At 45.8% G+C, this 23,724-nt stretch overlaps 1 protein-coding gene across 5 annotated transcripts in view; it reads left to right on the forward strand.

Annotated features, from left to right (window-relative positions):
- The window catches only part of Rbm33 (RNA binding motif protein 33), a gene marked incomplete at its 5' end in the record, with an annotated part of 100,276 nt that overhangs the window by 23,478 nt on the left and 53,074 nt on the right, over nucleotides 1-23,724 (forward strand). For all 5 annotated transcript variants that reach the window (XM_017801706.2, XM_017801707.2, XM_017801709.2 and 2 more), the window contains 4 exon segments: nucleotides 1,964-2,135; nucleotides 8,813-9,021; nucleotides 13,006-13,288; nucleotides 19,789-19,847. In XM_017801706.2, the coding sequence (XP_017657195.1) occupies nucleotides 1,964-2,135; nucleotides 8,813-9,021; nucleotides 13,006-13,288; nucleotides 19,789-19,847 (723 nt within the window).

Raw genomic sequence — 23,724 nt, forward strand, 5'->3', positions numbered from 1 at the left:
TTTAAGTGCTATGTGCCACCCCTGACATATTTAAGTGCTATATGCCACCCTGACGTATTTAAGTGCTATATGCCACCCTGACATATTTAAGTGCTATATGCCACCCCTGACATATTTAAGTCATAGACAAAGTTTTTGCAAATTAAAGTTTTTGTAAATAGAAAATACTTTGGATGAAGACCACTGGGTCAATAACATTTTCTTAAAATTTATTTTTACGTCCATGAGTGTTTTGCCTGCATGTATGTAAGTGCATCTGTGTCATGCACTGCTCATGGAGGCCAGAAGAGGGCATTGGGTCCCCTGGAACTGGAGTTACGGATGGTTGTTAGCTGCCATGTGGGTGCTGGGAATCGAACTTGGGTCCTCTGCAAGAGCAGCCAGTGCTCTTAACTGCTGAGCCATCTCTTCAGCCCCGTTGTTCAGGATTAAAAAAAAAATGTACATTGAATTTTAATGATGCCTTTTCCATGTCTATTGATGTAACCACATGGTTTTTTTTTTTTACTGTGACTGCTGAAATCAGTGGGTGGGTGGAGGTGGTTTTTTCTTGGTGGCCGTACTGCTTACTGAGTGTGGTCTGTATCCCCTGGTGGCTCATGAGGAATGAGGGCTCTCAAGTCAGAATTCACCTTTGAACAAGAGTTCCATCATTGCACATTTTCCCAGAGCAGCGCTGCCTGGGGCATGTGGGGTGGCTCTGGAGACACCCTGGCAGTGGTGCCATGTGGGCTCATCTTGGACACCAGTCACTCTGGTCTGACTGTGTGCACAGTGATGCAGAAGTAATGGTGTCGGACCGGCAGGAGCACAGAGGTTCGGAGGCTCTAGAATTCTCCAGCATGGTGAACCCCAGGAATTGGAAGACCGTTGTCAGCAGACTGGATGTGACAGTGGTTCAGCTCTCACTTTCAGCATTGTGCCCCCATCTGTAAAGCAGACAGCCCGTGACTGGTAGCTAACTCTTCACAGAGAGAATTTTGGGAAAGGAAGAATACAAAATGATTGTACTCTGTTTTGATTTTTTTTCTTGTGTATTTTTAAAACAATATGCCTTCATTCCTCTTAAGAACGAAGAACATCCATGAGAGTGAAGAGGCAAGTACGAGTTTCCCTGATAGAAGTCGCTTTTGCTCAGTGGGTGCCTGCTTTCCATCTGAGAGTGGGCCACTGAGACCCGGGAACTGACCCAGGTCCATAGGCGTTTCAGGAAGAATTGTCTGAAAAAACTACTTTGGTTTGGGATGGATAGTAGAGGAAATTTTTGTGAGGGATACTGATAGAATAAAACATTTTATTTTAGTGTGAAGGAATGGCAAAAGAGAAAATGATTTTGCTTTGATTGGTCTCAGCCCTAAGCAACTGATGGCAAGATGAGCGGGCAAGAGTAACGTAGGGAGGATGGAGAGTGATGAAGGAAGGCTGTGGGAGGCCGGAGCAGCACAGCAGCCTCAAACCAGAACTGATCAGACCAGCTTTACAGCTTTCCTCACAGAAAGGCAAAGCAGGTGGCTTAGGAACTACGAGCAGTCCAGCCTACAGGGCTGAAGGAGGGTGCCATCTAAGGTGTGAGTTCTGTGCTGATGGAGTCAGAACTGCAGTGTTCATCTACAGAAATGGGATTTGCTAGTGTCCGCTTACGTAGACTCAGAATCAGCTTAGGTTACATGGAACTCTGTTTGCTCTGGGTTAAACTGGAGGTAGCAGGTCGAGCAGGGGTGTTTAGAACTGATATCTGTGCTCTGGAAGACTAAGTCGCAGCACAGTGTAAGACCATGTTAACCACCGGCAGGAATCTGTGTCTTCCACAAGTAAGTTGACTTTTAACATTTGAGGTTATTTTTCCCCCTGGAATTGGCTTACTGTTTCACATAGCCTCTGTAGGACCTGTGGCCTTATGGAACATTAAACATGAGTGATTGTGGACTCACCTCTTCCTGCTTGCCTTCTGTCTGTTGTGTAGGGAGGAATGGAGACACTGGAGCTCCAGAAGGACATGAAGGAAGAGTCGGACGAGGAAGACGATGACGACGAAGAGTCTGGAAGACTACGGTTCAAAACAGAAAGGAAAGAAGGAACAATTATTAGACTCTCTGATGTAACTAGAGAGAGAAGGAACATTCCAGAAACTTTGGGTAACTCTTTGTGCCTGTGTCCCATTCTTCTCTGCTCCCTCCATATTTTGTTGTGATTGATGACACAGGAAAACAGGTGACCGTTGGTGAGGACGTGTGGTCTGTGGAGGCCTGTGCTTGGCTTAGTGCTGTGCTTGGCATTCTGCCAAGTGGCCACTTCTAGAGTAACAGTGTTTGAGTAGAATATTTCAGAGGGTGTTTGTTTTTTAAGTAGTTTTTCCTTTGGAGACTGTGGCCTAAAGCTGCTTTCCTACTGACCCTGTTTTCCTCCCTGGTCCTGAGTTGGCCATGTGGGACGCTTGGTGGGAACACAGGCCCTTTTCCACGTAACACCCCTCAGGTAGCTAGGGCTAATTTTACTAGGACACAGTGATTCATCTTGCACTTTTAATGCCCGCATAGTCATCCTTTATGGATTCTCTTCTGTCTGCCGTTCATTAGTGTTTAGTGACTAGTTTGTAGAAATAGTTAATTGAATGTCAAGTAGTAGATGCTGCTACTGAAGCTCTACCTCAGACTCTTTCCTGCTAATAGTGGTGTCCTAGTCTGTCTCTCCACTGCTGTGATAGAACACTCTGACCAATACCAACTTGGGCTGGAAAGGGTTTATTTTATCTTTTTAAAAATATTATTTTTATTTTATGTGTACGACTGTATTGCCTGCATGTGTGTAAGCGCACCCATGACTTGCAGTCCCCGTGGAGGTCAGAACATTGGATTCCCCTGGAACTGGAGTTACAGATGGTTGTTAGCCACCATGTGGGTGCTGGGAATCGAACCTGGGTCCTCTGCAAAAGCAGTCAGTGTGCTCTTAACCACTGCACCATCTCTCCAGCTCCGGTTTATTTTACCTTACATCTCCCAGGTCACAGTTCATCAGGGAGCCCAAGGTAGGAACTCAGGGTAGGAACCTGAAGCACAGGCCATGGAGGAACACTGCTTACTGGCTTGCTCCCCTGGCCCCTGCTCAGCCTGCTTTCTTATGCAACACAGGCCCACCTGCCCAGGAGTGGCACCACCCACAGTGGGCTGGGCCCTCCCACATCACTCATCAAGAAGATGCCCCACAGACATGGCCACAGGCCGGTCCAATAGAGGAAATTTCCCAGTTGAGGCTCCCTCTACCCACGTGTGTTAAGTTGACACTACTTGACCCCACCTCTCTGCACAGCTTCTGCCCTTTCCCGCTGAGCAGTGTTTCTCAAGTTTGACTATTGCAGTCACTGTGGTGGACTTGGGAGCTCAGTGGTAGAAGCTCTTGTGTGCCTAATCCCACCCTGAGAGCTTTGCTGAAATAGCACTGGGGCCACTCCCAGCCATTCTTATTCATTATTCTAGGGCAGTGCCCAGAAAAGTTGTTATTTCCAGTGTGTTCCCAGGTGCTGCTTGGAGCCCAGAAGGACAGGGCCAGGATGTGGCCTCTTTCTAAGGAAGAAGGCAAGGGTCACAGGAGGTGAGGCTGTACCTGCCTTTCTGTCTTGGTTTAGATAAGAATCAAAAATCAAGGCCTCACATTACCTTCATGGCATGTTTGGGGGCGGGGTACATTTAGTACTGAAGTTAGAGCCCAGGACCTTGTGCATGGTAGCAGCTACCCTTAGCCCATAACCTTTATTACATTATTTGTGGTGGTTTTTACTATTGAATGTAAGCAGCTTGCCAAGTTCTTTAGGTGAACACTAAGCTGCCAAGACACACACACACATGCACGCACACGCAGTCGTGATACTGAGCTGAGCTATGAGCTAGTCTGGCACAGTACCAGGGTTTTTGCCCTCTCCCTCGATTCTCTTTCTTTTCTACCTTTGGTTCGAGATTGACCCATACCTTTTCTTTTCCGTCTTTTTGAGACAGGGTCTCCCTGTAGCACCAGCTGTCCTGGAGCTCACTATGAAGCCCGGGCTGGCCTCGAACTCACAGAGCCCCGCCTGCCTCTGCCTCCCAAGTGTGTGGATTAAAGAAAGGCGTGCGCCACCACGGCCTGGCTTTCTGACCTACACCGTTTTTTTTTTTTTTTCTTTTTGAACACAGCAGTTTAATAGATAATGGATATTACTGTTTTGGTTAAAAACATTATTGTTGATGTTGATGCTGAGTATACTCTAGATGCATAAAAATTGAGTAAGATAAAATGAAAGTGAAGAGTTTGTATATGGTTGAAGTTTGGTTATTACCAGCTTAAAATAACCATTCTGATTATTATTTTTCTTTCTCTCTTTTTTTATTATTTATTTAATAGCCATATAATTAGAAGAAGCATTTCATTACAGCAGCATTGACATATTCAATAATAATTTCCAGAGCTGAGATGCATCTCTTTCAAAATTGGCTGTAAATTTTTAGGTTTACCTTTGAATTAATACAGTCATACAGTATTGTACTGCATATAACCCCTGTAAGACATAAAATTAAATGAGGTTTTAAACTTTAAAAAAGATCTCCATTTCATTATTAAAATACAGGTTCATACAGAAAAATTCATTTTTAATACAATTGACACTATGATGTACATGTGTTTCTAATCTCTATATATCTGATTATTACTACAGTCGGTTACTTTCTGAGCTCCTTGGCATCTGAGCATAGATATAAAGTTATCAGGTAGATTTCATTGGTAATGTTTTTCACATCTACTAATTATTAAGGAGCAAATTTTTATGCTTTCTAGAGCCCTTATACTCTGATATTCCTGCTACTGTCTGCTGTGTTGTCGGCACCCCCAGCCATTCCCCATTACTTGCCTTTCTGGTGACTCTAGTCAGCCTATCTAGATGACCTACACTTTTTAAAAAAATGTTTAAAAATTTTTTTCAAGTGTATGAGTATTTTACCTGCATGTATGTAAGTGCACCCATATCCAGAAGAGGGTCTCAGATCTTGTGTAACTGGAGTTACAGATGGCTGTTAGCAGCCATGTGGGTGCTGGGAACTGCTCCCAGGTCCTCTGCAAGAGCAGCCAATGCTCTTAACTGCTAAGCCATCTCTCTAGTCCCTTACCTAGACTTTTTTGAAGTTAGAAAGTTGTCAGTTGTGTAAGCCATGTATCTTAGAGATGTCATAAAATTTCTTTAAAGCTTACTGTGTTTCTGATGAATTTGACCTGAATTTGTCCTTGAATAAAAGCAGATGGAGCAGATCTTTAAGAAGCAGTTTAGAAAGAGCAGAGTGTTTCAGCATAGCAGAAGAAACTGACTGGAGGAAAGATGTCCTGGTGTCTTGGGTTGGGCTAAGATGGACAAGGAAAAGATATCTGCACCTGGCCAAATGCTGAGGGCCTGGGCAGCAGTAGAGGTGGCTTCCTAGGCTGTGGAGGGCACTGAGGTGGGAGGTGGAGGAGGGAGTGGTGAGTCATCACTTCTTGGCCTTAGGCCTCATATGACTGTGTCTTTGGCATATGTTTGAAGCTTGAAGTCAAATGCATACTAACTGAGCTCCAGGGTAGCTGTGTGGTCTAAGGACATTAAGTCTACAACAGCTAAACTTAGGAGTAGGGATCTTTCCTCCCTCTACAGCCAGCTGGCTGAATGGCCACTGAGTTTGCTCCCCGACCCTGACCATGCTGCCTTCTGCCATGCCTTCCTCCCTGCTCATGGTACCTCCCATGAGGTACTGGGGTGGTGCTCTGGACTGGTCCAACTTCCTGGTGTTCGTGATTTTCATTTGTTTTCAGGACTTTTATCTCGTTTCCTTCTTTGTAGAATCATTTGTAATTGTATTTATAGACATTGTTTCAAGCCTTTTTTTCTTTTTGAGGTACCTGGCTGTGTAGACAGAAAAGGCTAGAAGGGCTGGTTTGTTGTGGGTCACACCCCTGGAGCTCTGGAAGGAAGAGATTATTTACTATTCTTCTAGACATTAAAAAAGACTAAATGTATCTTTATAGAATGGTAGTTTGGCTAGGAAATTGGACAAATCAAAATATTCAAAGCTCTTTTCTCTATATTTGTGAGTTCTAATTTAAGAAAGTTTAATGTTTGGAGACACAGGTTTTCTAGTAGTGTTGAGGTTAGGGTCATTCTTAGTATGGAAAGTATGTCGTTGTCCCTCAGAGCGTTGCTCCTGAGAGAACGTCCTGTTGTGTAGAGCTGGGGTTCGCAGGACTGTCACTTGCAGCTTGTTTGTATGACCCAGTGACAGAAATTCTAGTCTCTGTAAAAGTGGTCTGGATAGGTCTATAACAGAAATGATTACATTTATTAGCTTGCATAAAGCAGTTTGCCTACTGTTTATGCTGAAATTAGTGCCTTGCTCTTTGAGTATATATGTTGTTTTATAAAATACAGGTTTTGACCAATTGAAATTTTTTTTGTCATTTTGATTACAAACAAAAACTTCTCCTTGGCATAGCCTTGATTTCTGTTGAGAGCATTTTGCTCTTTAAGAAGAATCAAATGGTGCTCCAGCCTCTCCTGTTTCTGGCTCCACAAGGTTCACATGAAGGGGTGAGTTCTTTTCAAAATCTAGAAGGGAGTTTGGTCACTTTTAGTCTTTAGTTCATGCTGTCACCCTTAATTATGAAAAGCACAGATTCATGCATATGACCGTCTCCATTGTTAAAGAACTCAAGGCACAGTTGTTGATTTGATTGGATTAAAAGTGGAATTTAGGGCTTGATTGGTGAGCTTTTTTTCTTCAACTAGGATTCCAGAAATAAAACCTTACAGAGAAAGATTTCAGTGACTGTTTTCTTCATTTTCCCAATGATGACACACTACTGTGAATTCAGAAGATAAAGATTTCATTCCTTGCAAAGGATGCCACAGGTGTAAGTGGGAATTCCGTGGCAGAGCTCAGTTGTGCCAGGCTGCTGCTGTGTGGCAGAGGAGCGGGCCTCTTGGGGTGCTAGTGCCAGTCGCTCGCTGTCTGGTGGGATGCCGACCTGCTCTGTGGTCAGCCCCAGCTGTCCGGTGGGATGCCGACCTGCTCTGCTCAGCCCCAGCGTGAGGCCGTGGTTCCCTTGCTCCTTTCAGCTGACTTAAGAGGATCTTTGAAATCGGCATGAGCTGAAAGTCAAAGGCTGCGTTTGTTGTCCTTGTCCGTCATCTGTGCTCTTCGAGATCTTGTGTTGTCTCACCAGCACGTGTTAAATTACTTTGTATTGTTTTAACTAAAAAGTCTACTTGAAACCCTTTTATGTTGTTCTCTTGAACTAATATCTTTAATTTCATTTACGACCAAAGATATGTAGGGAGAATGTTTCCATATTGACAGTTGGAAATTGTTAGTGCTGACAATTACATACTGCCCTGTTTATACTATAGTCCTCTATTTGCAGAGTTTGACAAATTTCTTGGTTCAGTTGTCTTGTGAGGGGAAAAAAATTTGACTGTCTTTTGCTATTTTTATTCTGCCAAACTGTATTCTAGGAGTATGTGTTGATTTTCAACAACTACATAATTGTTTGGATGCAAATATGTTCTTAATATTAAGACGGGGACAGTATATTATAAAGTTGGCCATATTATGATACATCTCTTTACTTCAGGATCTGGACATAGTTCAGAAAACACTTAAAGGGAAATTAACATTTCAGTTGAAGTTACAAATGTAATTTCCATCCTGTCATATTTTGGTGACCTTCTGTGACAGCTTGTCTCAATTGGAGGAAAGCATTTTTAGTTGCTGATTAAAGATGTCATTTGAAACCATTTTATTACTGAGGATAGTGAAATGAATCTTGACACTCAAAACCACTAGAAAAATAATTGCTGATTCACTGCATAAAATGTGAGAGTGAACCAGTCATGTAGTCAGGATTAGAATAAAAGTCTGTGCTGGTGAAGAGGACATGAACTTTTCTGTGGAATGGGGTCTAGATTCATTTGAAGGGGAGGGAATACCTTAGAAAATTTTAAGAAAATGAATTACAGCTTAGAGATTTCTGGAAGAATTAAGAGTCCAAGGTAGTAAGTAGACTGTAATGATGCAATCACGAGGATTCACCCACTGGAGAAGAAAGCCTCAGGAAGGTTGCAGTAGCTGTCTTCAGGAAGTCCACATCCACCGGTGCAAGGTCTAGTGCACAGTTTAGACACTACTGTAAGGTAAAGGACCCTGTCTGGATAAAAGGTTTTTTTTTCCCCTAGGAGTTTAGAATAATAGGTTCTTGGAGTTTCTTAGGGTCTGCACCATGTTCTCTAGATCCCTGAAGCCTAGGACAGAGACGAGTAGCTGCCTGATGCTCTGACAGGGCTTGGCGCCATGAACTTGTCCTTGTGTGACTTTGATCTTGTTAAGGTCCATATCTGGTTGCCTGAACATATGAAGTCTTTATGAGAAAATGAAGGTTTTTTTGTTTTTAAAGTAAAACTTTGAAGTGAAATGAGTTTTCTATAGGAATTACCTTTGATGACTTTAGAGCATGTTCAGTAAAGCTTTGTTTCAGATCTCAGTAGTCAGGAATTTGCTTTCCGGAGTCCGTACAATTGCACATTAGTAACATTCTCAAACTGTCGTCATTGGAGCTGTGTAGGGAGGGGTGTTCCAGACCGTGACCTTGCCTCATGAGGAAGCCAGGGATTGCAGAGAGCCCAGCAGTCCAGGCAGGCTCCAGGGTCAGAGTTGAAGTGAACATAGTTTAAGGTTGATAGATGATTGACCCGCCCCTGCCCCTGTTTTCTTCCTGGATTTAGTCCAGGCTGTGGGAAGGTATCTAACGTGTGCATCTTTTCACATAGAGCTTTCAGCAGAAGCCAAAGCTGCACTGCTCGAATTTGAAGAAAGAGAGCGACTGCATAAGCAGGGACGCTACGGCTCCCGGCGGGGCGCGAGGCGAGGAGGCTCTCTAATGTGTCGTGGAATAGGAGACCAGAGGAGAGAGAACAGCGAGAGGGGAAGGATGAAGGAGCACAGGCCTGCCCTGCTTCCTACCCAGCCTCCTGTCATGGTAACTATGCTTCTTGTTCAGTGCCTAAAATCTAAATACCAGGGACAGAATGCTTCTGTGGGCGGGAGATTCACCTTCACCATTTCTTAGTCTGAAATTAAAGAGAAGTGATAGTTGGTTTCCAATTTTTAGTCTGTAGTGAAGCTTTGTTTATGGTCTCAGAAGCTGGGACCTCCAGTAATCAGGCAGTAAGAAATATACATGTCTCAACTACTTCCACAGGAGTAGCTGATGGCCTAGTGCCCCAGCTGTGACTAGCCCCAGCTGAGCCCCACTTTCCCGAACACCCAGGCCTTCTCAAGTGCACTGCCTTTCAAAACCCAAGTCACCACATACGTAATTACACAGTTGTTATTTTGTTGGGGTTTTTTTTTTTTGGTCATTTTTTGAGACAGGGTCTCTCAGTAGCCCCAGCTGGCCTGGAACTCACTATGTAGACCAGGCTGGCCTTGAATTCACAGAAATCCACCTACCTCTGCCTCCCGAGTGCTGGGATTAAAGGCGTGCGCCACCACGCCTGGCCACAGTTATTATTTTATAAAACATTTTTAATAGGCTTTTCCTTAAATAGCACTTTTGTCTTAATTATCGTAGCTTACATAAAAAAGTTTTTATGATTTAGGTATAAATTATGTAGTTTACCTTAGGTGACTTTTTTCCGTCTTTCTGGGATGTCTCAGAGGCAAGGATAGGAACCATGGTTACTGTTCTTTTAGCAGCTGGAGGTAAGGGTTTCAGCTTTCTGCTCAGGAAATCAGTGTTTGGGAAGAAGTGTGGTGCGAGGAAGTGTCTAGTGCATGCCACACCACCCTGAGATTTCTGATCTGCACTTTAGTGTTTCAGGAGTCATCTGCTGGTAAGTTAACGAAGAAGAAAGGGTGATTTGTGCTCTTGTGTTCACATCCCCTGAGGGAGGAGGAACCAGCGGATTGGTGGCATCAGTGAACTGCTCTAGTGCACACTGCTGTTTGGTCCCTCATCAGGTGTTCTATTTCTCCTAGCAGACCTTTCTTTTCTTTCCCTTCCCTCTGCCCCAAGTCTGTCAAGACTGACCCTTTCGTTACTGTATCTCTTTGTTGGAAACACTATAGAACTCCTCCTTTTTACCTACAAGGTGAGGGAGGATAATGGACACAACCCACGTCTTGACAGCAAAGCTGTGTCCTTGGATTCTAGTGGTACTGCTCCTGCTGCTTAGTCACCAAGTTGCTGGCCGACTGGGTCTGACAGGCCGTGCATGTGGCTGCAGCCCGTCTTCCCGTGAGTGGTGCTGTGGACTGTACAGGGCTGTCTTCAGTGAGCTTGCCCTTCCCCTCGTGTTCCTCCCCAAGCCACAGTGATGCTTGGTCCAGCTCGCTCCCTACCCAGAGCCAGTCTGTCTCCTTGTCTGTTCACCTCTGGGTTCCAGGAAGAATATTCTTGGCCCCTGCCGCCCACCTCCTCTTGGCTGGTCCTTTGATGCTGGATTCCATTCTTCTCACAGTCCTGAACTGCACCCTTGGTGGTCACTCATTTGGGGTGCTTGTCCTGTGGCTCACCACCCCAGGGCCTGTGTTGTCACTGTTACTGCCTTTCTCTTGAGTCTCTTTTTGGGGACTATCTGTTCTTTCCTTTCTCCCTCCTACACCGTGTAATGATGTGACACATGCATGCCACGTATGACGGTTATACCACGCTAAATTGTCTCCATCATCTCACGTTGTGGTTGGGGTGGGAGCATTTGGAATGGCCTTTCTCATGGTCTAGCTTCAGCAGTTTCTTGTAGCAGCTTTACTTACCACTCTGCTGCCTCTCACCTCAGTTCTCTGTCCAGCTCTGGTTCTCATTTCCAGCTGCCCCTGTAACATCGCCACATGGGTTTTCATGGGCCTTAGAGTCTATTCACGTAAAACTACACAGGAGCTTTCCTTAAAACTCCATTCTGCTGTTAAATTATGACCATGTACAGTGACCACCTCCTTAGTATCGCGCTGTTACTTTGGACGTCCCCACGTTGGTTAATGTGCTTGTCTCTGTTCTCTACCATCTGGAGGGTTGGGCTAGATAGCTCTACTTCCAGTTTTGAATAGGTGAGTTTATTAAGAATATAGGAAGGCAAAGTAAAAGAATAAATAGCAAGAGATAGATAATAGAAATTAGAGATGATAGAGATGATAGATTAGATAGATGATTGATAGATAGATAGATAGATAGATAGATAGATAGATAGATAGATAGATAGATTGATTGATTGATTAGATAGAAAACTTCATCGAATCACTTGCTCAAAACATCTCGCAGAAGTAGACTGGGGAAGCCTCTCTGAAGCTGGAGTTCTTGATGGAGTCCTAGGAGAGCAGGGTTCCCCCTCAGGTGAGGCTACCAAGTAAAAGATCAAATAACAGTAGAAAAGTGACATCATCAATTCCAGAACTTAGAAATGGATTGGGGAAGCTGAGGCAGTCAGCTGAGTTCCATTTGAGCTTTCTGTCCATGGATGAGCTTCCCTGGGCTGAACTTCTGGTTCTCTTTCCCACAGCACTTTTATATCACGGGATGAACCACAGTAACCTGTGTTGGAAATGGTTCACCTTCTAGCTGTTCTCAAGGACATGGCGTTTTTCTCGTGGGCGGTTTTGCTGTTCTCTTCCCCCCCTGTCACAGAGTTAGGGGAGCCAGCCTATCTCCGAACGAGGGGCCTGGAGGATACTGAGACAAACATGCTTGGGTTTAAAATGGGGAGGGGCCCCCACTTCCAGAGCCAGCTTCTCAGCTCCAGCAACCCGTGATGGCTTACCAAGGTCAAGTCCATTATCCTCTCAGGTGTGTAAAAGTGATGGGAGAGAAGGGCATGTCCTAGACCTGGATGCAGGGAGAGTACACTTTTATTGGTTCCTGAATCTTTGGAAAAGTTCTCTCTGAGGAGGGATAGCCAGCCAGTGCCACGTGCTAATTAGTTTTAAGTCTCATTGTTTTTCTGAAGTCTGTCCTTGTTCTTCATCTGATAGTGGCTCTTTCTTTTCTCTGCATTCTGCTGTGGCCTATCATTGGCCTGTGCTAATCTCTTCCTTCTCACATGCTGCCCGGAGAGTCACTTTCCTACGAGAAGACACCATCGGGGCTCTTCATGTGCATTGTATTTGGAACTCAGAAGCCCTCCATAATTTGGCATCGTCCCAGGGAAAACTGCTGTTGAATGAGGTGGCTGAACTGTAGGTGTTTGGCTGCTCCTTGGCAGTGTGGCCAGTTTGATGAGTGGTTAAAGGAAACTTGTGCAATCACATTTTCTGAATTCTGATTACTTGTAAAGAGGTTAAGAAAGAGGACTGTCTGTCTGACATTGCCATTAGCTCGGCCTGCTGCTTCCTGTGCTGACCTTCAGCAGGGACTGGACACGGGGGCTGCGGGATACCACGGGTGCCCCTGTTTTCCTTCTCAGTGACCTTTGGAAACAACTGCTTTGTGTCCCTTTTGTCCCTGAACTGCCTTCTCTCTGTGCGGCTCCTGGTGTCCTGGTGGACCACACAAGAAGGCTGTCCTCCTGCTTCTCCTACTGGACCGTCACTCTCCCTGGGCCTGGGTCCTCCTGGAACTGCTCACTGTAGCCCTGGCTCTTATCTTCCCCTCAGGCAGGTTTCTGGTGCCGCCTTCTGTCTGCCCCTGAGACCCCTCAGGGAAGAGGAACAGGGTTGGCTGTGCTTGGAGGCTGAGGGAGCCTTGCTCACTGTGGGCAGTTTTGTTTCCTGGGAGGACTTTTATTTTTCAAAATTGATGTAGTGTGTTTTGGGGCTGCCATTTCTTCGCTGCTTGTCTTGGACTTGCTTAGCTGGGAGCTTCTGGTGAGCAGACTGGGCGGCTTCTTACCCTATGCACCAAGTGTGCGTACAGGTTGTTATGTGACCCGATCTCCAAGAATAATCAGTGTGAGCTTGTAGCAAATCAGCATTCCCTTCATTTTCTTTGAAATGGTGATTCCTGTACTTTTTCTGTTTTGGTGGTTTTTAGGCTCACTCTCCAAGATTAATCCCTCCGCCGCAGCCACAGCCTCCTCCGCCACCGCCACCACCTCAGCAGCAGCCCATCAGAAGCCTGTTCCAGCAGCAGCAGCTGCAGCCTCTGCTCCCCCTGCAGCACCCACATCATCCCTCCCCACCCCAGGGAGTGCACATGCCTCCCCAGATGGAGACCCCAAGGATGATGCTGACTCCTCCTCCCGTGACTCCTCAGCAACCCAAGAACATCCACATCAACCCACACTTCAAGGGGACGGTGGTGACCCCTGTTCAAGGTGCGTGCCCGCCTAGAGTGTATCAGAGGCTCCGATGGCAGGTATGTGGGAGCCACCACCATAGCGGCTGGGTCTCAGATTCCGGGTGTGAGGCCACATGAGACAGTTCAGGTTGATGTGCAAGCTCATTTCTTCACAATGCCAGTCTTTCAGTTTGTGATCGAGTGTAAAAGTTCTCTGAACGTCCTCAGTATGAGGCACAGCTGGAGGTGCTTGAAATGATCTTTCTCGGGTCCCACTTGGTCTACCCCTTTGGTTTGTGTCATCTGACAGAGAGGCAGTCACCCATCTTTCAGTTGTTGATTGTATTGCTATGACAGAAAGGAGTTGCTAGTCCTGTCCCCTCCGTTTGTTGGAGAACAGAACGGACAGCCGTCTGTTCCTGTTTCACGGTGGAGGAGGTCCATCAGCAATAAGCATGATGAACAGGGCTTGTGTGGAGGGAGAGTTCCAGTGGGCAGTGGGCGTTCATGGAGCAGGTGAGACCCAGGGGAACTCAGAGCGGTAGTAAGTGGCTCATCAGGGAAGAAGGTCTCAGATTGTAGAGATAGATACAAGGGCCTCTTGAGTGAACCCAAGTCTTGGGTTTGAGTAATTAGAGACTCACTTGACTTCAGTGCTGGGACAGAAGCAGGGAAGCCATACAGGTCATTCATTCCCACCTGTACCACGTAAAGATGTCACTTTGACCAGCAGGAGGGGCAAGACCTTGTTCATGGTGTGTTAGGATGGTGCAAAAGAATGTTGGGTTTGTATCATGAAATTTGCTGTTTGGTAGTGGAAAGCTGTCTTGATAGATGTGGCTTTGTTTTACATCATTTTAATGCATATTACTTGCTTTATTATTATTTCTTTTTTGCTAATGGCAAATTGCTTGCTGTTTATTTTATACAAAACCAACTTTAAATGATTTTCTTATTTGAGTTCAAAACTCAGTCATAGCAGCAGGCCAACTTGCAGCGCTGACCCCGGCTCAGGAACTGCTGATGAGTGGGCACTGCAGTGGTCGTTCAGGAGGTTCTCTGAAGGAGATGAGAGCCTTAAAGATGAGGTGTGAAGAACCGGAAGTTACAGTGACCAGTTGAGAGTAATCATTGAAGCGTATATTCTTAGAACCCTACTGCAGAGGCTGTGGAAGAACTTGGTGTGGACCATTCTGTGTTCACTGGGCACCTGAAGCAAACTGGAAAGACGAAAAGACCTCTGAGCTGACTGAGAATCCCTGACAGCATCTCGAACGGCCATTGTCTCTTACTCTGCACAACAAGAACCACTTCTGTGGTCAGATTACGGCCTGTAATGGAAAGTGCATAATGATAACACTTGGTGACAGCCAGCGCGGTGGCTGGACCCGGAAGACGTGCCAGAGCATTTTCCAAAGGCAGACTTAACCAAGAAATATGGTGGTCACTATTTAGGAGTCTGCTGCTGGTCTGACTCACTACAGTTTTCTGAATCCCAGTGAGACCATGGCATGTTAGGAGTGTGCTCAGCAGACTCAGGCCATCACATCAAATGCTGCATCACCTGCATTGGTTAATGGAAAGGCTCAGTTCTCCACATTTCCTGAAAGCTTGGTAACACCCAGTGCTTTGAAAGTTGAACAGATCTGTTATGAAGTTTTGCCTCGTCGCCATCTTCTCCTGACCTCTTGCCAACTACCAGTTCTTGAAGCACCTAAACAACTTTTTGTAGGGAAACTCTTCCAGAACCAGCAAGATGTGAAAACGCTTTTTGAAATTTTAAATCCCAAAGCATATATAAAGACAGGCTTACCTCTAATTGGCCAAAGTGTATTGATTAAAATGGTTCATATTTTGATTAATAAGGATGTGTGTCTGAGCCAGGCATGGTGGCGCACGACTTTAATTCCAGCACTTGGGAGGCAGAGGCAGACGGATCTTTGTGAGTTCAAGGCCAGTCTGATCTCCTTAGGGAATCCAGGCCAGCTGGGGCTGCAGGGAAATCCTGTCTCCAAAAGACCAAAAAAAAAAAAGAATGTGTGTTAGCCTGGTTATAACTTAACTTTCTTGGTCCAAACCTGCAATTCTCTTTGTACCAACTTTATAAAAAGATCATCTTGTCTCTGTGCTTTGGTGAAGGTTTGTGGGGTATGTGGAGAGGAGCGTGTGTCCAGATAGGAGGTAACTGTAGGAGCAGAGGCAGCGGGGTATGGCTCCTGTTGGTGTGGCAGCAGAGACAGTGAGAGGGGTGGATGCCATGGAGTCCAGTATCAGGGGTGGGGGTGTTGCCATCACCTCACTGGAGGAGCTGGGATGTATGCAGGTGGAAGCAGCTAGTTGGCAATTGGATAAGTTCAGATTTGGGATCTGGGCTCGTAGAACAAGTTGGGGCATTGCTGGTGGTTAGAGGGTCTAGAGCCCTAGAGGAGGTATAGGTGTGTAGAGGTGACAGGAGATACTGAAATTGGGAGTGCAAACAAGGTAGAGATTGGCTGGGGAGATGCAGGGATGGAGTAGGATAGAGGGCTGAGGAAGCAGGTGACCAGGTGGGTTGTGGACTGTCCCTGGCTTAGGAAGGCCTCAGGGCTCTGGTGGTGGCTGGTGACGTGAAAGAGGTAGGAAGGAGCCTGACTAAGATGGGCCCGGAGTGGAAGGTGCTCTGCAGACAGGACCTATCTAAAGCAAAGCTGCTGGTAAGTGGTTGGGGAAGTGGACTTGAGAGAGTGTATTTTCATGCAAAGAGAGTCCCACACTTAGAGGGAAGAAAATCAGTGTGTAGGTAAGAGGGAAAGAAAGCACATCCTCTTGGCTTAGACATGCAGGCCAGGGCCCAGCAGTGGGCGTGGGCAGGTTGCCCTGTGTGTGGTGGCAGGAGGCAGAGTTGTGGCTGGGTCTTGTGATGGCCTCAGTCTTCTCAGTAAGTGGGTGAGGGGCGTGGAGAGGCTTGGAGCATGCTAGGGGTAAGCCCCAAGGCTGGAGGTCCTACTGGTAGAGTTGGCACCATGTTGTGTGCCCCTGCCTGTGCCTATCTCCTGTGCCAGGTGCAGCATGGGTAGTTGAGTTTAGTGTGGTGGAGGAGACGCAAGGCCTGAAATGATGAGGAGGAGAGGAAGATGTTGGAATTGGTTCTAGAGAGGGAGAGGTGACGGGTTGGTGGTCAGACCCACATGGGAAGGAACGTGCCTGTCCTCAATAAGGTGGCCATGGGGACCAAGTCCAAGGGCATGGGACTGGGAAGCAGGGTCCCAGTGATGGTGACAGGGACCCAGGAGCTGATTTCCAAGGAGGAGTATTAGGTAACATGGGGGCAGCAGTACGATTGGGAGTCTACTGCTCAGAAGCCTGGGGGGAAGAGAGCCTGCTTCTTTGGGGATCCTGAGAGCAGGGTCTGGGATTGTTGACTGTGAGCTTGGGATTTCAGGGGGGTAGAGAAGTTTCAGAAGTTGGGAGATAGCTGTGACAGATAAGGACTCTGGAAAAATCTGGAGGATGACAAGGTGTTCACTGGCTTGTGGCTCTTCCATGCTGACATATGTATATGGGTCAAGAGTAGAGTATGAAGATACTGTCCTGTGGCTGTAGATCAGAGAGCTGTTACTGACACGCTGCCTGTGTCACCATCAGGAGACCATCCCTGTTTACACAGGACCACGTCATGGCAGAGAAACAGGCCATGGGGTATGATCTGCTTCTTCTTGGTCTTCTCATGCCTCCTGAGTGAGTCGGGCTATGTGTCGGGGCTCTTCTCAGCCTGAGCTAGTTATCTGTTCCTCATCATCATCCTACCCTCCCAGTGGCTTGAGGAGAAAGGATATGTGCATGCTTGAGCCTCCAGTACAGAGCCCCTGTGCCTGTAGATGTTGGAAGAGTGAATGTGCGAATGCACTCTGTGTGAAATTGTTTTTTTCACATGTGTGTATATGTAGTGTACATGCTTGTGTGTTTGCATATTTGTATATGTTTGGGCAGGTACAAGTGCATATGATGTGTGCACAGGCCAGAGGTTGGTGTCAGGTGCTGCCTGTTCACTCTCCATCTTACATATTGAGGCAGGGTCTACCTGAACCCAGAGCTCACTCATGGGGCCAGTCTAGCTAGTGGCCTGTTTTGGGGACCCCCCCTGTCTCTGCCTCCCAAGTGCTGGGATGTTTACGGGTGAACCACCATGCCCATCCAGCATGTATGTAGATGTGAGGATTCTGAACAGTCTCCCCAGCCCCTCACATAAGTGTTTGCCACAGTTCTTTCCCTGAATTTACTTTCTCCGTAGTTTTGTTACAGGAGCATCCTTACCAGGTTCAGTAGGTCAGATCCACAGGTTTTCTTTAGCCTAACAGAGGTAAGGTTCTAATAGAAGTGTGGGGAATGGAAAGGATCCCAGAATGTCCTTTAGGCCAAGGGCCTCTTCAGTGTGGAAAGTCCTAAATGCAGGTGCCGCTCACTGTAGCTCCAGAGTGACTCAGTAAATGCAAGGCCCATTTGAAACTCTGAGACCCAGCTGGAGCTTGTCACCATGAACCCAAGAGTTCCTTGTCTTTAATGCAGCTTAGATGCTCAGAGGTGTGCTGATGCTGGGTTCACATGGCAGTCCTAGCAGCTGTTCTTGTAGTGCTTTATAAATGAATTTGAGCCTAAGTCCCCAGTTCTTGGGGAAGTCTGAGTACCAAGATGCCTCCTGCACACACAACCTGTAGATCAAGCCAGCACTTTTCAGTCTTATGTAGTTAAGTACATTCGAAAACCTTTAAAAGATTTGATTTTTAATTATGTGTATATGTGTGGGTGTGTGCATGTGTGTGCACGTGCTCCGGGAGTCCCAAAGAGGGTGTTGGATCACATGAGCTAGAATTTCAGGCAGTTCTGTGTCGTAACCTGGGTGCTGGGAATTGGGTCTTTCTGTAAGAGCAGTACGTGCTCTTAACCACTGAGCTATCTCTCCAGCCCCCTAAAAATCTTGTAATTGACATGTATACAATGTACAGAGCGTATATGTTTACATGAGTCTGCGTACATGGTGCTGGTGCTTGAACTCCAGGTTCCTGCATACTAGGTGCTAGGCGAGTACTCTTCTACTGAGCTACATCCCCAGCTACATCTTTTCTTAATGTCACCTAGTTTCTGAGGAGGAAAGACCACTCCATTCTAGTATAATTAAACCAGTTTGATGGCAGTTTTAACTTGTTTTCCAGATTTGCATCCTTATAATTATTGTAATAAATTGAAAACAGGATAATGAATCTAAGTAATAACAAATTTTCAGGTTCAGTATTTAAGTATACTGGTGGAGTTACTGAAAGTTGTGAGTTTTCTTTGGTTCTATGGTGTGTGAGAACAAGTTGGGTCTTGAACCTGCTGGGTAATTTGACCAGCTCCTCTCTGGATTGGCCCAGCACTCTTGTCTGTACTCGTTGCACCTGTCCCCAGCTCGGACTACAGAAACTTCTCAGACCCTGCCTCAGAGCACGGCGTGGCCAGTCTTGAGGCCCCTGGAGCTTGCTTCTTGGATTGCAGGTGGCTTCCCTGTGTCCACACCAGGACTTCCCCTTGTGAGCATGTGCTTGTGCATAAGTTTCTCCCTAGGAGGACACTAGTTAGGTGGCTCACCATCAGGAGCTCCTTTTGCCTTAATTGCTCCTTTAAAGACCTTTTCTCCGGATGCCCCATAGTTAAGGTTTGCAGTGGGAAGGCATCAGCATGCAAACCGAACAGCATGTGTTTCAGTGTGCCTGATCTTGTGGATGCTTCCTAGGTCATCTAGCACCACATTGGAGTGGTGCTCCTGCAGCACAGTGATATCCAGACCAGTGGGGTCAGCACAGTGGGATCCTGATCAGTGGATCAGTCAGCACAGTGCAAGACATGTTTCAAAGAGCTCAGTACACGCTTTAGCCCTAAGGTGTGGAACTAACCTCTCACTTCACTGGTGAGATGTCTGTGAAAAATGAATTCATTCTTTGATATACTAGACTGATGAGGACCCAGCTTGTTTATTTGGTGATTCTTTCTTTGTAAGGCGCTGTGAGCATTCCTTCAGTTCCCAAGAATGCTATTGCCTTTCTTTGCCTGCCCCTCCTCTCCTCTCTCTTTCTCCTCCTCCTCCTCCTTACTCATGATTCTAAAAAGAGATTTCAATTTGTATGTAACTAGACAGGGCCTCAATGTGTAACCCAGGATAGTCTTGAACTCACTCTGTAGCCCAGACTGGCCTGAAACGGGTCAGTCCTGAACCATGGGATTACAAGTGTGCCCACAACACTCCACCTAACTAGGTCTTTTTGTTTTAGAGACTGTTATCTTCCTTTGTTGTAGTATTTTAATTTTCAGTAACAACTCTGTTCAAACCCAAGCTTCCAATATCCTGTTGTATCCCCTTCCCTCCCGCCTTTATGGGATAATTGAAAGTACCCAGTGTGTAACCTGACGTTGCTATGTGGATGCTGTACGGAGTGTGTGCTTTGGCGTTACCACTCCTGTATTCTCTCTCTCTCCCAACGCTTCTGATGCTATGTGATGGTAATGCAGGGTGTTTTCTTGCAGTGCCCTTGCTACCAGTTCCGAGCCAGCCGAGGCCTGCCGTGGGACCCCAGAGATTCCCAGTGAGTAGCAGCTGTTTCTTCTGTTCTGGAGGGGAAGAGCACACGGGGACCCAGAGGCAGTGATGCTGTACCTAGGGGCTTCAGCCTCATACCATCGTGGGGCTTGGGAATCTTGACTGGCATCTCTACAGTGGGAAGTGTGGGTTAAAAGCCGAAGGTCAATGGATTTTTGAGAGTAGAATTAATTTTGTTTAACTGTGAAATTGTTGACTCAAGATCATCAGTGGATTACCTTTCATGTTAAAGAATATGAATTCTCAGCCCGGCATGGTGGTGCACACCTTTAATCCCAACAATTGGGAGGCAGAGGCAGGCGGATCTCTGTGAGATCCAGGCCAACCTGGTCTACATAGGGAACTCCAGGCCAGCTGAGGCTGCAGGGAGCCCCTGTCTCAAAAAGACCAAAAAAAAAATAATATGAATTCTCACTTTCTTATGATCCTGGGTTGAGAGCACATGTTACAGGCACTTGGCATGGTGAGTATTGTGTCAAGTTTGTCAGAAAACAAAAATCAGATACTTGTTTTTTTAAGGGCTGCTAGTGTTAATGAGCCATCTGCACCCCGTTTTTAAATGAAAATTTCTACTTTCAGGTTTAAAACAAGCGTGCACTCAAGTACTGCCCATAATTCTATCCATAACTAGAAGCAAATAGCCAATATTTCTTTAGGTATATGCATTTGACTGTCTTTGCATTCTTGGTTATTAAAGCACTGACTACATGGTCTTGTTAAACAGTGTGGGGAAAAGTGGATGTGGTGCTGGGATTTCAGTGTCATTTTTGGAAGAAGGGAAGAGTGAGTGGGCTATGCCAGGAAGTGCATGAGCTATTCATCTCACTGGCAAGCGCTGCTTCTCCAGATGACCATGTTTTTGTGGCATTTCAAGCAGGTTTGGATGGAGAACTCCCATATATGTCTATCAGGCTGTACTGAGAAACCAGTGAAGCATTGGCCTGGTGGTTTGCAGTAACTAGAGGTTTCCTTGCTTTGTGGCTACTCTGTGTGAGTTCTCACATGGTTCCCTCTGGCCCCAGTGAGGGTGGACTGTAGAGAATGCAGCACTCCGTTTTCCAGAGAGAAAATGAATGTAGGGCTGGCTTTTTCTAGCACATCAAAAGTGTTATGTTTTTAAAAAGTTCTTCAGAATATATTTGGGAGGGAGATAGGCTCCAGGTTGTCCTCTCACATGTTACTGAAGCTTGCTAGGAATGTAAATTTAATATTGCATATATTTAACGAGAATCTGCCTTATGCAGTTCTATAAACTATAAAATGAACCAAGCATAATTAAATGAAGACTGAGTTGTGTCTTTAAGCTTTTTCCTGAGTAAAATGATAAAAGTCTTTGGCCATTTACTGCTGCTAGTCATGTGTCCTACAGGCCCCATCCTAGAACTTGTGTACTATTGAGATTCAATACACAGAATTTTGCTTCATAAAATAAAATGATTCACAAGGTGGACGTAGTGGCACATGTCTGTAATCCTGGGACTTGGGAAGCTGAGGCAGGAAGATCCTGAGTTAGATAGCAGACTGGACTCTCTAGGGAGACCCTGTTCCAAAACATCAAGGACTGGGCATGTAGTTCAGGGGTAGAGTGTTTGACAGGTGTGCATGCTCAAGGTTCTGGGTTCCATCCACAGCTTCAAGACACAGACACATAGACACACAGGCACATGCACACACACACACACACAAATACATGCACACACGGACTTTGACTACTATGACAGCTAATCTTGGTTGTCAATTTGATATGCCTTGGAAGAGAGACTCTCCATTGAGAAGTCTTCCCTCCTTTCCCGGTCTGTGGGACATTTTCTTGACTGCTACTTGATGTAGCGTCCAGCCCACTGTGGGCTGTGCCACCCCTCTGCAGGTGGGTCTGGGCTGTGTAAGAACTGTGTAAGAAATCTAGCTGAGCAAGCCAGGGTAAGCAAGCCAGTGAGTAATGTTCCTCTGATCTCTGCTTCAGTCCACACTGCAGGGTTCCTGCCTTGAGTTCCTGTCTTGGCTTCCCTTGATGATGGAGTGTAGCTTATAAGCAGAAAGAAACCCTTTCCTCCCCAAGTTGGTTTTGGTCAGTGCTTTATCACAGCAACAGAGACCTGCAGAACACACACACACGCCACCACCACCTCCACCGCCACTGCCACCACTACTGTGCACACACACACATACCTAAGAAGCCAAACTTCAGATTCGCTAGAAGATCTGTTTGATTCATTGTGTTCTTTGGTGGATAAAATTAGATTTAGCCGGGCGTGGTGGTACACGCCTTTAGTCCCAGCACTTGGGAGGCAGAGGGAGGAGGATCTCTGTGAGTTCAAGGCCAGCCTGGTCTACATAGTTCCAGGACAGCTGGGGCTACAGGGAGACCCTGTCTCAAAAAGACACCCCCCCCCCCAAAAAAAAAAATTAGATTTGAGCTTGGAGGCCTTTGTTCTACTTTCCAGAAACTAGAAGTTAAGCAGAGCAAAGTTCGTTGAGATTGACTTTCTCAACTCAAGCTCCTTTAAGAATTTTCATTGCTCTGAGGATAGAGGTTATCCTGGGCAGCATCTCACATACATTGCATGCTTTTTCCCTCCTGTCATTAGAGTTATGAGTTTGTTCATACTTGTGAGACTTTTGTGTTTGTGTCTGCAGTTGAACTTCTACAGTTGATCTTCCACTGGTGCAGACTCAGCCCGGAGACTTGTGCACAGAAGCACCTGTGACTATGTAGTTGCTGAGTGCTCAAGGCTTTAGTGTTGCGTGACCGTGTCCTTATCGTAAGCCCCACATGGGATGAGCCATGCAAAGAAGAGATATGTATTTGAAATTTCTGTATTTTTCTTTTTCAATGATACATTGGTAAGATTTTCCCAGGAGGATTATGGGGTGTGTACTAAACTACAAAAAACTTATTGTGCCACGTGCCACACTGACTAGAGAGCAAGAAGGTAGACCGCAGACAGGACTGGATCCAGCTTCTAGTCTGGAAAGGTCCCAGGATGTATCTGTGCCCCCTCTTCTCCACCAGTGGGAACTTGGGCTTGCTTAAAAGTCCATTTTGTTTGACAACTTTTTGTAAAACTCAAGAAACAATTTATAACTAGTGTATCTAGACATTTTCCTAAGTGATAAACTCTCTAGGTTTGGTATGTGTTTGGTTTGGTATGGGTATTTTGTTTGGCTTTTAAGTGGTACTGAGAATTGAACCTAGAGCTTTGTACATGCTAGATTACTGATCTCCTGCTGAGCTAATGCTGCCAGCTCCATCTTCATTTAATTAACACTCAGACACAATGTTAGTCAACCTAAAAATCAAATGCCATTTTTCATGTGATTATCTAGCATTATTTTTAAAAATGCAGTCTGAGACAAAAATATATTTTAGGCTCTATGCTTCATGTAAGATTAATGTTTTTACTTCCTGATAATGACTATTGGAGGATTGGATATACTTTTTATAGATTAGAGATTTAAATGTGAAAGTGGGAAATGCTATAAGAAAAGTCCTGTTTTTAAAAAAAATTTTTTTGAAGAAATTGCTTTAGAGGCACCTGGCTCATCCGATCTTTGGTTTATTTCTAGTGGCTATTTTATATTTCCAGACTAGAGTTATGAGCCTCTTTTGCATGTAGAATGTGTCTCAGTTGACATCCTGGCAGTGTCTGATTTCTGCCTTCATATCAGTGGTACTCTTTTGAATGTGAAGTACGATGGTTACTTGAGGAATACATGGTCACAGGAGCTGGTGGGCGAGGCAGCGGTGACCTGGCCTTTGCTGTGAGTCTTCCTGCCTGGCCTCTCGCCAGTACCCACTGCTCACTGTGTTTGTGTCTGAGCTGCTGATGTAATTCTGCAGCATGTTCGTGTTTATGTCAGTT

This window comes from Nannospalax galili, unplaced genomic scaffold (genome assembly GCF_000622305.1).
Source record: "Nannospalax galili isolate Female #2095 unplaced genomic scaffold, S.galili_v1.0 scaffold302, whole genome shotgun sequence".
Lineage (NCBI taxonomy): Eukaryota > Metazoa > Chordata > Mammalia > Rodentia > Spalacidae > Nannospalax > Nannospalax galili.